A 17,665-nucleotide genomic window follows, 5' to 3' on the forward strand; every position below is an offset into this window, starting at 1 on the left:
TTCTACTGAATCTATTCCTACAATACTATATATCCATCTGTTCAGCTCCTGCTGCTATATAGATGCTGCTACCATGTAGGACACTACGATTAACATTTGGGACTCATTTTAAGTAATTTATGAATTACAAAGGTTTGTGTAAAAATGAATACAAACATCGTTATTACATTGTGGAATAGAACTCATGATTTTTATTTTTCTGTTTTCTAGGATCGCTACCAAAGAAAAAAGAGGATACTGCACGTAGCTCCTCTGCGCTTCTGTGATTTGGTGAAATGCAGCCATTGAAGAACGTAAAAATGGTAGAACGTGTTGCTGCAGCTTTGGTCGGATGTGTTTTATTAGCCGTTCACATTCAAGGTGCGTGATCTTGTCTCCTGTCACTTTGATAGAACTATATGTGCTCACAGGGTTTTCTGAGACATTGTAGGTTTGCTGGAAAGAATAAAAAAAGCATGATATCAGTATATCCCATGTGTGCATTCTCCCTTGTCTCTTCTATGTGAAGCGTATGCCATGTGGCAGCTGTAATGTCTTTCGCTTGTGACGTTGCATCCATGTGACCGGTATAAAGGTTGTAACGGCAACTAAGTATAGATGTAAGCACTGTCAAGCCTTGCCAGTCCTTGACTGTTACTATTGTTTTTAGAAGACATAGTAGCTTTTCGAATAGAAAACAATTATTTATTTATTTTCATGCTAAGTGAATAGCACAAATTTTGATTTTTGACTTGCAGCCATGCATATTCTCTTGATACTAGTATTTCCAATAGAAAATTATTTCTTATTTTATTGCCACTTTCTACTCCTTTTGTTCACGTGACTGGGTCTGTCCGTATGGTTGACTGCATAGTTTACAGAAGACCTTGCACAATGGGGAGAACCTCATTTTCCTTTTCGTTCCTTTTTCGAAGCTGCTTTTATTTCAGGAAATTGACAATGCCGTTCATCTGCTCAACCATTTTGTAGCCCACAAAAAGTAGATATGCTATTTGGCGGTACTGTCCATGGAGCATGGAGAATTCCTATCATCTATCAAATTCCCTTTGCAGGATCTCATCTGCGCTTCCTTAGTTTTGTAGTTGGTTCATGTAATTTCCTGGTCATAACTATTCAATTCGGGCTTGCCGCTGGCCCAGATTATTCACAGAGACGGCACCTGTTTTGTTCCAGGCGATTTGTCTTCATTTCTTACCTGGACAATATCTTGGTGAAGGCCCGCTCCAAGCAGGACAACCATTCCAGCCTCAGGAATATTCAGGTGGAATATTAATCGCCAAAAGTCCTCGCTTTCTCTTTCCTAGCCTGTAATTGCTGGAAATGATTTTCAACAAAGATGGTTAAGACCCTTCTCCCTACGGAGTAGCGATACTTCATAGGAACATCCCCTGTTCCTACATCCCCTGTTCCTTTCGCTGTTTGAGTGTGTTGGCAAAAATGGCATCACATCCTTGAAGGTCCTTTACTGCTGAACCAAATCACCTGAGGCTCTGGACCAAAAGATTCTTACTTCTGGGAGCCTAAAGAGATAAGCTTTGGTGGGAACAGTCTCCTGCTATTCTGAAGGGCCAATCCTTCCTACTTCTCAGGTGGTTGGTCCTTGCCATGGATGCCAGTCTCTCTGAATGAGGGGCAGTCTTCGTATCCCACATGATGCAGGGCTTATGTTCAAATAAGCAAGCTTTCTTTCAAATCAACATATTGAATCAAAGCACTATCTTCTAAACGCTCTTTCACTGGTCCTCCCTTCACAAGGTTCACTTAGGCTCCATGCACACAACCGTACCTGTAATCATGGCCCGCGTGTGCGGGCTTGGATGTCCACCCGAATTTTCGTGCCGTGCTTCCATACAAAGTTTGGGAGCACGGCCCATAAAACACAAAAACACGGACATGCTCCATAAATCCCGGCACAGTTCTACGGCACGGACACCCATCCGTAGCGATACTGAAAGGTGTCTGCGACCAGTAGACAGAATGGGCCTGTAATTACGGTCTGTAATTACAGTCTTCCCTTCATGCGTCTGCTTCAGTACTGGCTGCCTAGGACGTTGTGTCTCTCACCTCCATTCTCTTCAACTAGGACAATTGTGGTCCTATTTATTTTTTTTAAGAAAGCAGCCATGTTTTTCTACTCTAGGACAACCCCTTTGTGGCATTTTAAAGGAATTTAAGATGTAAATCTAGCCTTAGAGTTTTGCCCGTCCCAGTAATGTTTATCGGGATGTCTTCTGGTTTTCAATCCTGTTGCTTTGCCAGTCATATGTTTTCCATGGCACCTGGTGGAGGGGCCCAGGAGTGTCTCATTTCAAGCTTATACTAGCAAAATAAAGTGTTTTACCAATGGCGCCAAGTAAATCAGACCCAAAGGAAAGTTCGCTTTATCACCTTGACAAACATAAATGCACACTTGTTCAACTTAAAAATATGGTTTATTTACTTACTTCACCTGTGTCATGCAAAAGAGAAAAAGATTAGTTTCACGCACACACACCCTTTCTCCTCATTCTTGATTTGCTGCTGCACCAGAAATGTGTTTTCTATTAGTGGAACATGGCATGGTACAGAAAAGCTTGTCAAAGCAGTGGTTTGTGTGGAATCAGACGTGTAACACATGGTTTTAGTTAGGTCACAAGTCTGCTTGATAACTAATAGGTGATAATGGGTTAACTAATTATAGAAATTCAATCAGCCCAAGCTATAATGCAAGCTAGACATGTTTTATTAATTGTAGCCGATTCAGTCAGATGACCCGAAAACCAAGTCTGACTTGGATGGGGTAGACTGTTTTTGTAGTGAGCAATTTATTCGCTGTCCATAGGAATGCATTCGGCTAGAGCTATTTCTCACTACCAAAAAAAATCACTGTCTATAGGAATGCATTGAGTAGCTTGAAAATCTCTTCAAAATCACTCTAGTCGAAAGATGTGCGATCCTTTACTCAATTCATTCTTATGGACGGTGATTTATCGCTCACTAAAAAACAAGTCTAGGTCTAGCACCAGCCTTGAAGTGGTTTTCCAGTCCTAAGAAATACCTGATCGGTGGGAGTTAAACTCCTAGCAGTCCCGTCAATCAGCTGTTTTAAAGGGGCAGCAGCGCTCCACTTTCGCTGTACTGTGAATAACCAACACACTGATAGGGGCGGTTCAAAGTATTACAGCCTTCTCCCATTCATGGGAAAGAGAGAGGGCTGTAATACTTTGAGCCGCCCCTACAAGTGTCTCGGCAATTGACGGTACTAACAGTAAAGGGAAAACTGTGCTCGTCTTAGTGCCGCGGCCCCTTCAAAACAGCTGATCGGCGGGGGTCCCGGGAGGTTATCAGATATTGATGTCTTATCTGAAGGATACGCCATTCATTTTTTAGAACTGGAAAACCCCTTTGAGTAAAGTCCCTTTTACACCGGCCGATAAGCGGACGGTGCAGCGAGCGTCGATAAACAAGACATCGTAGATAGGCGCTCGTTTGCTCCTGTCAGATGGAGCTATGGATGGGGAGGAGCGGTTGTTACTCCGATCGCTCGTCCCCATGCATTATCATCATGTCGGGAAAGCGTCTTCCTGTTTACACTGGGAGCTGCGCTGCCGACAAAGATGATATTTGACTTTGTTTAAACAATACGACCAGCAGATGACCGAGCGTTTGCTCGTTCAGCTGCTGATCGTTCCCCTATTTACACAGGGCAATTATCGGCAATGAGCGTTATATGAACACTTGTCTGCCCGATAATCGCCCAGTGTAAAACCCCCTTAATTTGTATTTAAAATTTGTATTTGCCTTGTTCGATTTTGAATGTGCAGATAACTAGCAATGACCAGTATCCAGTCAACTGCACAAGGAGGTCTCGGGTCACAACACCCAGGAAGGAATTTATTCAGAGGTTTACGGCACTTTAGTGGCAGAAAAAAAAAGTAGCACATTTTGACGCACGCATACTTCGCACAAAAAATACCCTTTTATGCCACTCTTGATACTTTTTTTTTAAAATAATTGACATTTATGCCTGAAATGGGTGTCTAATTCACTTTGTGCGGCACGAACAGCCCACAGTGCGACAAAGACTGTTGTATGAAATACAAGTCTAAGTACATCTGAACCACTGTATAAAGGGAATGTATCAAATCTAACTAATGAAATACAAGCGTGCATAAGAGAATTTTTATTTTACTTGCAGCTTTTTTTTGTTTTTGTCTTTTCTTTTTCTCACCTGGGGATGGGCATTTTGGAGACGCACACTATGGCTAGATTTACACATTAGTGGCAAAACCAAACATCGCTGCAATCAGTGCAGTTTAATATCTGCAGCGGAAAACTGCTGTTTATCTGCACAACCATGCGGCCATTTACAATCCGTTTAAAAATGATTCCGTTTTGTGACCAAACCATATGTGGGGTGTGGTTTGGGCCGCAACGTGTGAATCAAGCCTGACCCTGCTGCACGGTCTTTACAGACAATACAGGATTGTGTAATTAGGGTGCACTATGAAATTGTACACACTGCCAGATCCGAATGCATGGCGACCTATAGAAAGAGACCAGAGTGCGGTTTCCAATTACGGCTTCATTGCCGTGTTTTTGTGGTAGACACAGAAAGCCGCATTCCATATTGTTCTCCCCAGATGTAGAAAACATTGGGTCTTAATAGAACACGTTCTGCCCCTTTTTTTTTTTTTTTTTTTTTAAGCGATGATCTTTGTTCTAAATTTGATAATATGAACCAATGTGGGGATTGAATCATCAGCCTTGAACGTTTCCTGATGTCTTTTCAAGCTTGAGCCACCAGGATAGAGCAGTGATGCACAATTGCCAGTAGATTATCAGAAGAGCGGAGAGGCTGGAGGCGATTCACTCTTGCCCTCTTTCATGGCCTCAATGTGAAGCTTCCAAGAAGGGAGTGGGGGGCAGCACTGGATAAAGTCTTTCACTTGAGAAAACAACAAGAAGGGAAATAAAAGCGGCTGTGGGTAAAAGGCTGATTCAGTGCTCGCTGCCAGACCTCAGACTCCTTTGTGACTGCTAAGGCAATAAAACCAGGGGGAAAAAAACATGTGGAGACAAGTTGTGTGCTGCGTTCTCTAGAATTCCTTGCCACGTGCTCAAGCTGCTAGTTCTTCTTATAACTCACACGCCAATTCTCTTTCATCCTTTTTTACCTTTTTAATGCAATTTCCTTTTATTTATTCACTACAAAAAGTCCATATTGCTAAATAGATCTATCATTTATCCAAGAAAGACGGCTTGTGAATATCTGCAGCACAGTGAATGTGCATACATGGGACAAGTAGTGCACACACATTGTATGGAAGGCCCCAAATTGATTTAGTTTATTTATTTTCTTCATTTTGGAGCTGCTCTTGAATGTGTACATACTAACCGCCAATGATCTCATATAAGGTCATCCGCACGGTTAAGTGTGTATTTCTCCATCTCAAAATTGACACACAGACAAAGCCTCAAGGCTTATTGATCTGTGTTACTGTAGCTTTTTGCTTGTCTATACATTGTCTAGCCGGGAGATGATAATTTGTCTCCAGTGGCAGGTTATACCGTCTTTTATATCCTTAGGAAGCATCAAGTCCAGCATTCAATAGAGGGTATTTTTTTTTACTTATGGCTATTAAATAAATCAATTAATTGAATTGGCTTTTTTGTCTTTTAGGATTAGATCTGATAAAATGATGATTCTTGGGCCCATGACTTTTTTTTTTTCTATAGATCAGCCATTCAATGAACCTCAACAACAGTTTAGAGGAACCTTTTAAAAGGACTCTAACCAGTTTATCAATTCCCTATCTCCTAACTAATCTAATAGGCGCTTTGCTGCTAACTACAGTGTGTTTTTTTTTTTTTGTTTTTTTTTTAAACGTTTAATATTCGCAAAGTTATGAGCATTTTTCTAAATATGTAAATGAGCCTTTGTTAGTCAAGTGGGGGGTAACCTCAGCGATTCTTTGTGGTGGAGCCTCCTCACAGCCTCTGACGCTGTCCTATCAGCATGAAGCTGCTTCACACAGTGTGAGAGACTGAGGCTGGAGGGAAGGGGGGGGGCGGGCACTTCAAGCAGCCATATCTCGGGCTAGAGGAGATTCTAATCTTTCATATTACACCAGGATCGCAGTTCTAGCTGTGACACAACCAGAGATAGCATCAGTTGAAAACCGTTGGGAATGGAAACTGTATACTATAAGATCAGACTGTGTTACTGGACAGGGAAGGGGGAGGAGCTGTATGCTGATTGGACAGCGTCATACAGAAAACATTACACCGCCCACAGTGAAAAGAAAGCCACCTCCTGTTTGGCTATTAGAGCCACATTTACATATTTCGAAAAATACTCCGCTTTGCAAATGTATTTATTTTTTAAACAAATCACACTAGTTATTAGCAGCAAAGTGTCTATTAGATTAGTTAGAAGATAGGGAATTAATTGTATGGATAGGGCATCAATGTTTTTCCCTTTTTGAATATCAAGGGTGACTCAGATTGTGTACTATGAGGAACGATTCCACTTAAGTCAAGGTGGCCATGCGCCTTCAATAACTGTTGGCCAAACACTCGTTCGTTCGGCCGACCGCTATTCCTCACGACCTCCCCTTACACATTTGGCGGCAACTTATCGCCTGTTATAAGAAAGGATCAGACATGCCGTAATTCAAATGCCCCCTTTTTATCCCAACCTCTACTGAACTAACTTCTGCCGAACATTTATTACACATTAGATGGTCACCGCGTTCGACTGACATAAGTCTAATCTTTACTCTAATTCTTTACTTTAGATGAGTATCCTGCAAACGTATATGGCTCTAAGGTCCCATTATTTGCATATATTACCAGCATTTTCAATGCAGATTTTCCGACTCAAATTCCTCAACGTTTGCATGTAGCCTAAGGACCTGTTCACACAGATTTTTCTGGCAGAAAGTTCTGCCTCAATATTCCGTCTGGAATTTTGGGCAGATTTTGATCTGCCTACACGCCATTTGCCGTGGTGTTCGCAGCTTTTTTCGTCCTCGGCCATTGAACGCCGCAAAAATGCTTTCTCTGCCTCCCATTTGATGTCAATGGAAGATCAGAGACGTAAACGGCCGAAGATATGGCATGTTGCTTCTTTGGGAAATCAATGGGAGGTGTTTTGGGACGTTCTTTGGCACGTTTTCCGACGTGGTTTCTGCGTCAAATGTGTCAAACTCTGTGTGAACAGGGCCTAACTTTACAGGGTTTTTTAAAGAGGCTCTGTCATCAGATTATAAGTGCCCTATCTCCTACATAATCTGATCGGCGCTGGAATGTAGATAACAGCAGTGGTTTTTATTTTGAAAAACTATCATTTTTGAGCAAGTTATGAGCAATTTTAGATTAGTTTCTTTAAAGACCAACTGGGCGTGTTGGATCATTCTGGGCTGGAACAATGAGAAGTGCAGGACACTGATTGGTCACTGATTGGTCAGCCTCATACACTTCTTTACAACACCCACTTGGTCATAAGTAAAAACACGCCCAGTTGGTCTTTAACCCGTTAGTGACCGGCCCATCGTGTTTCTACGTCGGTCACTAACGGGCCTTATTCCGATGCCATAGACTTTTTACATCGCGGCATCGGAATAAGTTTACAGAGCAGGGAACTGTCAGATCTCCCTGCTCTCAGCTGCTAGAGGCAGCTGAGGGCTGGGAGCGTCCCTGCTCTGCCGTGTGAGATCGATATTAGTATCGATCTCACACGTTTAACCCCTCAGATGCGGTGCTCAATAGCGAGCACCGCATCTGAGTGGTTTTGGAGAGAGGGAGGGAGCTCCCTCTCTCTCCCACCGACACCCGGCGATACGATCGCCGAGTGTCTGTGTCTGTAATGGCAGCCGGGGGTCTAATAAAGGCCCCCAGGCTGCCTGGAGTGAATACCTGCTAGGTCATGCCGCAGGCATGACCTAGCAGATGCCTGTCCGTGTTTAACGGCCAGGCAGTAATACACTGCAATACAGAAGTATTGCAGTGTATTATAATAGCGATCGCAGAATCGCATATTATAGTCCCCTAGTGGGACTAGTAAAAAAGTTAAAAAAAAGTTTAATAAAGTTAATTTTAAAAAAAATGTGAAAAAAATGAAAAACCCAGCTTTTCCCCTTACAAAATGCTTTACTATTAAAAAAACAAAATAAAGTTAAAAAGTTACCCATATTTGGTATCGCCGCGTCCGTAACGACCCCGACTATAAATCTATTACATTATTTAATCCGCACGGTGAACGCCGTAAAAAAAATAATAAAAAACTATGGAAAAATTGCTGTTTTCTGTGAATCCTGACTTTAAAAAAATGTAATAAAAAGTGATCAAAAAGTCGCATCTACTCCAAAATGGTACCAATAAAAACTACAAGTCGTCCCGCAAAAAAAAAGCCCTCATACGACCGCATCGGCGAAAAAATAAAAACCTTACGGCTCTTCAAATATGGAGACACAAAAACTAATAATTTTGAAAAAAAAGCGTTTTTACTGTGTAAAAGTAGTAAAACATACAAAAACTATGCAACTTTGGTATCGTTGCAATCGTAACAACCCGCTGAATAAAGTTATTGTGTTATTTATACCACACGGTAAACGGCGTAGATTTAGGACGCAAAAAAGAGTGGCGAAATTTCAGATTTTTTTTCTATCCCCCCCCCCAAAAAAAAGTTAATAAAAGTTAATCAATAACTAATATGTACCTAAAAATGGTGCTATTAAAAAGTGCAACTTGTCCCGCAAAAAACAAGACCTTATACAGCTATGTCGACGCAAAAATAAGAAGGTTATAGCTCTTGGAATGCGACGATTGAAAAACTTAAAAAATAGCTTGGTCATTAAGGTCCAAAATAGGCCGGTCATTAAGGGGTTAAGAAACAAAATCTAAAATTGCTCATAACTTGCTCAAAAATGATCGTTTTTCAAAATAAAAACCACTGCTGTTATCTACATTACAGCGCCGATCACATTATGTAGGAGATAGGGCACTTATAATGTGGTGACAGAGCCTCTTTAAATGCAGAAATGGGTGCGGATTACCTGCTGCTGCTATTTTTTTTTCTCTCTAGCAAACGTGTCAGACACAAGTCTGAGAGGGAAGCACAAGATAAACACTGCACCGAAGGTCAATTTTCTCGTTTACGTTGCTGGTACTGTATTACGCTGCGGATTTGCCGCGTGTTCATGAGGCCTGACACACCCTGGTTGACTGAAGTGCGACACTTCAGCAGCACAAATAAAAAATCTATAAATAAATAAATCTATATTTATGTGTATATATATATATATATATATATATGTGTGTGTGTGTGTATATATATATAAAAAGATATACACATTATATGATCTACATTTACACTCAAATGTACACCATCTGTCATCTTTGAAGGCGGTTTATTTGGGAACCTCTGTGCTAGAAGAATAGAAATACGGAGACCACTTGAGCATCATAGCAATCGCAACAATGTTCCTTCTGTGCCAATATGACAGTCTGAAGCCTAAAACGTTTTATCTTTTTTTATTGTGCGCTTTGGTCAAATTGTTATGTTTATTATAAATCTGTCTGCCGATGTAAGAGTGCTAATGCCTGAGGAGTGGATATGATGTGCTGCTCCATGGATGTGGTCAGGATGATGTTTATAGAGCACTACTGGCTGCTGCGCTCCTCCCCCTGGCATGCCGCGCTCCTGGCACATAATTTACAGCTCATTGCTATGTCCTCTTCATGTCAGAATGAGAAAATGTTTGCAGCAGGAAAATGACTATTTCAATGTGGTTCTTGAGTACGTCTGGAAAACCTGTCTGCTTGTCCTCAACTGGCTGCCGAAGGATTTGGATCTTATACGTTTGCTTATAGTCGGTGTTAAATTATTACTTTTTTCTTAAATTTTTATTCAACTTTTTTGGGTGTTTCTGCAGCCATAGTGATATAAACTGTCTGAGGCTAGGAGTAGGCTCCTAGGCAGCTTAAACGCTCTGGTGATTTATAATAGTTACATATATTTTTTGGAAAAACCGAATATTGATTTAACAAAGATTTAAAGGGATCGACCAGGATTAGAAATCTGGCCCCCTCCCCAGGAACAGTGCCACTCTTGTCCATAGGCTGTGACTAGTATTGCATTGAGGTACCTAAAACCACAGAGCATAAAAAATGGACTGAATACAGAACAATTAGTGGGCCCCTGAAAATGATTCTAAGAACCCATATGGAAACCTTGGTTGCAAGCACACACCTCTGTGCTAAAATGACCGCGCCTCAGGCAAGGATCACACATGAAGATTTTGGCTGTGTTTTTTTTTTTTTTGTTTGTTTTTTTTAGCCAAACACAGGGGTGCACCCAAAAGAAGAGAGATGCATCAGTCTTTATACCTCTCCTTTGTCTTGGATCCATTTCTGGCTTTGAATTTAAAAAAAAATAACCGAGTCAAAAACTGCATCAAAACACTGTGTGATCCTGGACACACGCCTTATTCACAACGTTTTTTTTTTTGTTTTTGTTTTTTTTAAGTGCAGTTTTTAAACCCACATCCAGGAGGTAGGAAAGAATCCATACCCTTAGGGCACTAAACACTGAATTATCAATCTACACATTATTTCTATAATTGAATATCATTACATGTGCTACAGTGTTTTTATGCCTTGTTTATTTATAGGTCAAAACTTTGACATCTTGCCACACAGAACTGGAATGAAATCCAACTCTGACCCTAAGAAACTAGAGAATGGGGTAACCCTGGCACCCGAAGACACGTTACCCTTCTTAAACTGCTATTGTTATGGGTATTGCCCAGAAGATGCTACAAATAACACCTGCATGTAAGTGGTTAATTACTCCCATTTTTCTCTGCGGCAGGTGCATGGTTTCTATTGGACATTTTTCCCTTTGCCCTTCCAAGAGTGCACACGTGCAGAAGATCCCATACTTTTGATTGAAGCCCATCAAACATTTGGGATAATCTGACAGCATCATAATGTGTATGAGAGCTCTATAGTTAGTCTGACGGTAATAATAAAGTTATTACTCATTTCCAGGGGCCAATAATCGGGAACGAGCGTTCCTAAGAACTTTTACGCAGCCTATAAAATCTCTGTTGTCGGCAGGACATCTCCCCGTGTAAAGAGGATGCGCTGTTGAGAATGATGCAAACGGATAGGGACTGAACAATCGTATTAACAATCAGTCGACATTTTGGTGTGAGCAGATAGTACGAGATAGGAGTTCAGACTGTGATGTCTGAGAAGGAAAATGTATTACTTATCCCTGAAGTCATTGCTGAATATTCTGAATTCTTCTGTACTCCATTCATATAACAAGCATATGCTGCCATCTAGTGTTCAGTAATGGTTTTGCTCACTATGATCCACATTCCCTAGATTGTCTATGTAGAACAGGTTTGTGTTTCTGATGAGGCATCTTAGAAAATGTGAGAAATAGAACTGCAGTATATTTTTTTTTAAATCAAACATTTGCTGACAGGACTAAGGATATTCAATATTTCATTTTCTTTATATAGAGAGAATATTGCAGTCTGCTAATTTCCCTTCTATAGTCGTGTTTGTTGAACAATTTTTCATGTTTATCTTGTAGTACAAATGGACATTGCTTTGCTATAATTGAAGAAGATGAACAGGGGGAAATTACATCAACATCTGGCTGCATGAAGCTGGAAGGCTCAGATTTTCAGTGCAAGGTAACATTTTTGTGAATGAATGGCTGATATCACACATACTGAATTTGGAGGACTTTATTGTATTCACTTGACTTTAGAACATATGTGGATCTTTGAACAAATTAATATAGAAATATAATCGAATTAAAAAAGGTTCCTAAACTCATTTTATAGATGGGACTACATGTGGCATACAGAATAGTGAGTTCTTCCTCTGTGCTGCTGCGTTTTAAAGAGACTCTGTCACCACATTATAAGTGCCCTATATCCTACATAAGGAGATGGGCGCTATAATGTAGGTGACCGTTCTTACTAGAACACTATGTGTAGCCACATACACAGACATTAACGTTAATCGAGTGTCCTGAGAATGAATATACATGACCTCCAGCCTGGACGTCATGTGTATTCAGAATCCTGACACTTCTGAATCTTTTCTGTGAGATTACAGCGTAGCCTCGCGAGATTACGATGTAAACGAGATTTTGTTTCCCTTATTTTTTTCGGGATAAGCTGTAGTTTTTAATTATACTATTTTGGGGTACATGCAACGTTTTGATCACTTTTTTTGTGGGAGATGAGACTAAAAAAAATAGAGATTCTGACGTTTACAGTTTTTTATTTTTTTACGGCGTTCACCGTGCGGGTTAAATAATAATTTTATTTGAACTTTTAATTATTAATTTATTTATTTTTTACATAAAATAAAAATTTGTTTTACAAATGTTTACTTTTTTTTTTATTATTCCCCCTAGGGGACTTTAACCAGCAATAGTTAGATCACTTGTACTATATACCGCAATACTAATGTATTGCAGTATATCGTGATTCTGACAGGCTTCTACTAAGCCCTGCCGGAGGCATCGCTTAATAGGAGCACAAAGATGGCGGACCTGGGGGCCTACATTAGGCCACCAGGCAGCCATAGCAACCATTGCCCCCCCTGCCTTTGCATTGCGGGGGGCGCGATGAGCTGTTAGAGGGGGTCGACCCCCTCTTTCTAACGATTTAAATGCCGCGGTCGCTATTGACCGCTGCATTTAGCGAGTTATACGATCGGGATTGCGCTCGTTACTCTGTAGTGTCGACTGTAACATACAGCCGGCATCGTATGGAGCGGGTTCACTCCCAACTTCGGCGTATGGATACCTCAAATGTCGGGAAGGGGTTAATAATAATAGTCTTTATTTATATAGCGCCAACACTTTACAATTTAGAGGGAACATCTACAGACAATATCAGACATAATGTAGTGATAAAACAAATTTACAATTCAAACAAAAGGAGTGAGGACCCCCCTCGCAAGAGCTTACAATCTGAGAGGAAATAAGGGAGACACAAAGTGTAAAAAGTGCCTGTTAATTACTATAGTCAACCCTTTTATACATAAGGGGTAGTACACATAAAGCTGCATGGGCCGGTCACCAGCCAGTAACAGTGTATGACGGACATGAAGTGCATTAGAGTGTAAGGAGTGTGGGGAATACTGCTGAATGAAGGGGCCTCATTACTAATGTAAAGGGGGCCAGGGAAAGGAGTCAGATTAGGGAATGTTATAGGGCTTTCTAAAGTTTTAGAAAGATTCAGTTTCAGATAGAGAGAGGACATGATGTTAGAGACAGCCGACAGACAATCACTGGTGTTTTGTATAATTGGGTGTCATCAGTGTAGAGATGGTACTGGAAGCCAAATATTCTGATGGTTTGTCCAATAGGGGCTGTGTAGAGAGAAAAGAGCAGCGGACCTAGGACTGATCCCTGAGGAACCCCGATAGCAAGGGGAAGAGGAGAAGTAGAAACAGCAAATGACCGACCAGACGAGCGGTCAGAGAGGAAGAAAGCCATGAGAGAGCCGCGTCCTTAAGGCCAATAGAGTGGAGCATGTTAAGTAGGAGTTGGCGGTCTACAGTGTCAAAGGCTGCAGAGAGATCCAGGAGAATCAGTAGTGAGGATTTGCTGTTCGATTTAGCGATAAAAAGATTGTTTGAGACTTTAGTAGGTGCAGTTTCTTTGGAGTGTAGAGTGCGGAAACCAGATTGTAAGGAGACAAGAATGGAGTTAGCAGAGAGATAGCGGATAAGGCGAGAGTAGACCAAGCATTCCAGGAGTTTGGAGATGAAGGGCAGATTAGAGACTGGTCGGTAGTTAGCAGCGCTGGATGGGTCAAGAGTTATTTTTTTCAGTAATGGGGTTATAATGACAGGTTTTAAAAGAAGAGGGAAATATTCCAGAAGAGAGAGGTTAAATATTTTAGTCAGGTGACTAGTGACAGCTGGGGAGAGGGACTGGAGAAGGTGTGAGGGGACAGGATCACTAGGGCAGGTAGTAGGATGAGAAGAAGAGAGGAGCCTAGAGACTTCTTCTGTTATGGTAGATAATATCACGCCAGGTTTTGTCAATTTTAACTTTAAAATAAGTGGCCATGTCTTCAGCGCTGAGATCTGTGATTGGCGCTTGCACTTTAGGACGTAGAAGGGAATGAAAAGTATCAAAGTGTTATTTTGGATTATTAGATTGTGTGGAGATGAGGGAGGTGAAATAGACTTGTTTGGCGCGGTGAAGGACAGAGTTGTAAATTCTCAGCATAAATTTGTAGTGGAGGAAATCTGATGACAAATGCATTTTCTCCACAGATGTTCGGCACATCTCGCGCACTGCTGAAAGAAGCAAGATTGAGCCGGGGTTATCGGGTGGTTCGGAGTGTAGGGGAGGGGGGGGGGGGGTTACTAAATCTAAAGCGTGGTTTAAATAGACTTTTTGCCGCGAGTCATGGGAAAAACCGCACCCCTTTCCAAAAATAGTGGCAAAACGACGTGGTTTTGCCACGATTTGCAGCAACAGACATTTATACCGCGACGTGAGAACCTTGCCTCAGATGTGTACTCCACCTTGTACACTGAAGAACAAGCGTATTTCTCATGAAAACCACTCGAAAGAAACATCTGTTAATCTGCTTTTTAAAACACATGTAAAAAGAAAAATGTGCAGTGTAAAGTTTTTTTGTTGCATGTTATTTTTTTTTATATATTTTTTATTTTGTATAAGCGTTTTTGAAGTCCTAATAAATCCTTTAGAGACCAACACCAAAAAAATGCCACTGACCCCAAAAAACGCTTCTAAAACACGATGTAGAGATTTTCATATTTTTACTATAGACTTCGTCTCTGTCACCACATTATAAGTGGCCTATCTTGTACATGATGTGATCGGCGCTGTAATGTAGATTACAGCAGTGTTTTTTTATTTAGAAAAACGATCATTTTTGACCGGGTTATGTCCTGTATTCGCTTTATGCTAATGAGTTTCTTAATGGACAACTGGGTGTGTTTTACTATATAAATAAAATATATAAAAATATGCTGCATAAAATGTAGTTATACACATGCATGTATCTTTTAAGCCACGACCAGGAATAGAAACTAAACAGAAGTATATAAAGGAAGACTATAGGTCTGCCATCCTGCATCCCATTCTGGTTTTGCCTTGCAAAATATGCAGTAAATCTGCACTGTGTGAATAAGGCCTTAGGAAAGAAAAAAAGACCTGCATGAATGGTTGCGGTTTAGATTTGGGTATTTTCGTGAGATTTTCTAAATGTGCCCCATTGAGTAGTCCTGATCACTCAGTAGGCTAGTCCTGATCACTCAGTAGGCTAGTCCTGATCACTCAGTAGGCTAGTCCTGATCACTCAGTAGGCTAGTCCTGATCACTCAGTAGGCTAGTCCTGATCACTCAGTAGGCTAGTCCTGATCACTCAGTAGGCTAGTCCTGATCACTCAGTAGGCTAGTCCTGATCACTCAGTAGGCTAGTCCTGATCACTCAGTAGGCTAGTCCTGATCACTCAGTAGGCTAGTCCTGATCACTCAGTAGGCTAGTCCTGATCACTCAGTAGGCTAGTCCTGATCACTCAGTAGGCTAGTCCTGATCACTCAGTAGGCTAGTCCTGATCACTCAGTAGGCTAGTCCGGATCACTCAGTAGGCTAGTCCGGATCACTCAGTAGGCTAGTCCGGATCACTCAGTAGGCTAGTCCGGATCACTCAGTAGGCTAGTCCGGATCACTCAGTAGGCTAGTCCGGATCACTCAGTAGGCTAGTCCGGATCACTCAGTAGGCTAGTCCGGATCACTCAGTAGGCTAGTCCGGATCACTCAGTAGGCTAGTCCGGATCACTCAGTAGGCTAGTCCGGATCACTCAGTAGGCTAGTCCGGATCACTCAGTAGGCTAGTCCGGATCACTCAGTAGGCTAGTCCGGATCACTCAGTAGGCTAGTCCGGATCACTCAGTAGGCTAGTCCGGATCACTCAGTAGGCTAGTCCGGATCACTCAGTAGGCTAGTCCGGATCACTCAGTAGGCTAGTCCGGATCACTCAGTAGGCTAGTCCGGATCACTCAGTAGGCTAGTCCGGATCACTCAGTAGGCTAGTCCGGATCACTCAGTAGGCTAGTCCGGATCACTCAGTAGGCTAGTCCGGATCACTCAGTAGGCTAGTCCGGATCACTCAGTAGGCTAGTCCGGATCACTCAGTAGGCTAGTCCGGATCACTCAGTAGGCTAGTCCGGATCACTCAGTAGGCTAGTCCGGATCACTCAGTAGGCTAGTCCGGATCACTCAGTAGGCTAGTCCGGATCACTCAGTAGGCTAGTCCGGATCACTCAGTAGGCTAGTCCGGATCACTCAGTAGGCTAGTCCGGATCACTCAGTAGGCTAGTCCGGATCACTCAGTAGGCTAGTCCGGATCACTCAGTAGGCTAGTCCGGATCACTCAGTAGGCTAGTCCGGATCACTCAGTAGGCTAGTCCGGATCACTCAGTAGGCTAGTCCGGATCACTCAGTAGGCTAGTCCGGATCACTCAGTAGGCTAGTCCGGATCACTCAGTAGGCTAGTCCGGATCACTCAGTAGGCTAGTCCGGATCACTCAGTAGGCTAGTCCGGATCACTCAGTAGGCTAGTCCGGATCACTCAGTAGGCTAGTCCGGATCACTCAGTAGGCTAGTCCGGATCACTCAGTAGGCTAGTCCGGATCACTCAGTAGGCTAGTCCGGATCACTCAGTAGGCTAGTCCGGATCACTCAGTAGGCTAGTCCGGATCACTCAGTAGGCTAGTCCGGATCACTCAGTAGGCTAGTCCGGATCACTCAGTAGGCTAGTCCGGATCACTCAGTAGGCTAGTCCGGATCACTCAGTAGGCTAGTCCGGATCACTCAGTAGGCTAGTCCGGATCACTCAGTAGGCTAGTCCGGATCACTCAGTAGGCTAGTCCGGATCACTCAGTAGGCTAGTCCGGATCACTCAGTAGGCTAGTCCGGATCACTCAGTAGGCTAGTCCGGATCACTCAGTAGGCTAGTCCGGATCACTCAGTAGGCTAGTCCGGATCACTCAGTAGGCTAGTCCGGATCACTCAGTAGGCTAGTCCGGATCACTCAGTAGGCTAGTCCGGATCACTCAGTAGGCTAGTCCGGATCACTCAGTAGGCTAGTCCGGATCACTCAGTAGGCTAGTCCGGATCACTCAGTAGGCTAGTCCGGATCACTCAGTAGGCTAGTCCGGATCACTCAGTAGGCTAGTCCGGATCACTCAGTAGGCTAGTCCGGATCACTCAGTAGGCCAGTCCGGATCACTCAGTAGGCCAGTCCGGATCACTCAGTAGGCCAGTCCGGATCACTCAGTAGGCCAGTCCGGATCACTCAGTAGGCCAGTCCGGATCACTCAGTAGGCCAGTCCGGATCACTCAGTAGGCCACACACAGATATTTAATATGCTAAACAATATGTGAAAATTGTTCCCACCCTTGAAAATATTTGTTTTGTATTTCCGTTGCATCAAGTAGTTCTCTCTGGTTCTGTACACAGTGAGCTCAGCACCAACTTCTGGTAGAACATTAATTCATTATTGTATATTATTATGACTGCATATAAATGAGTTTTATTATAATTGTCACTTTTTTTTTAATTTGAGAAAGGCACTTACCCTTCTTTATGTTACAAACCT

General features: G+C 42.3%; 1 protein-coding gene across 2 annotated transcripts in view; it reads left to right on the plus strand.

Annotated features, from left to right (window-relative positions):
• The window catches only part of BMPR1A (bone morphogenetic protein receptor type 1A), a 108,353-nt gene that overhangs the window by 60,750 nt on the left and 29,938 nt on the right, over positions 1-17,665 (plus strand). For both annotated transcript variants that reach the window (XM_075841716.1, XM_075841717.1), the window contains 3 exons: positions 211-360; positions 10,656-10,818; positions 11,591-11,693. In XM_075841716.1, the coding sequence (XP_075697831.1) occupies positions 276-360; positions 10,656-10,818; positions 11,591-11,693 (351 nt within the window). In that variant the 5' untranslated portion in view covers positions 211-275. The remainder of the gene's footprint in view (positions 1-210; positions 361-10,655; positions 10,819-11,590; positions 11,694-17,665) is intronic.

This window comes from Rhinoderma darwinii, chromosome 11 (assembly GCF_050947455.1).
Source record: "Rhinoderma darwinii isolate aRhiDar2 chromosome 11, aRhiDar2.hap1, whole genome shotgun sequence".
NCBI lineage: Eukaryota > Metazoa > Chordata > Amphibia > Anura > Rhinodermatidae > Rhinoderma > Rhinoderma darwinii.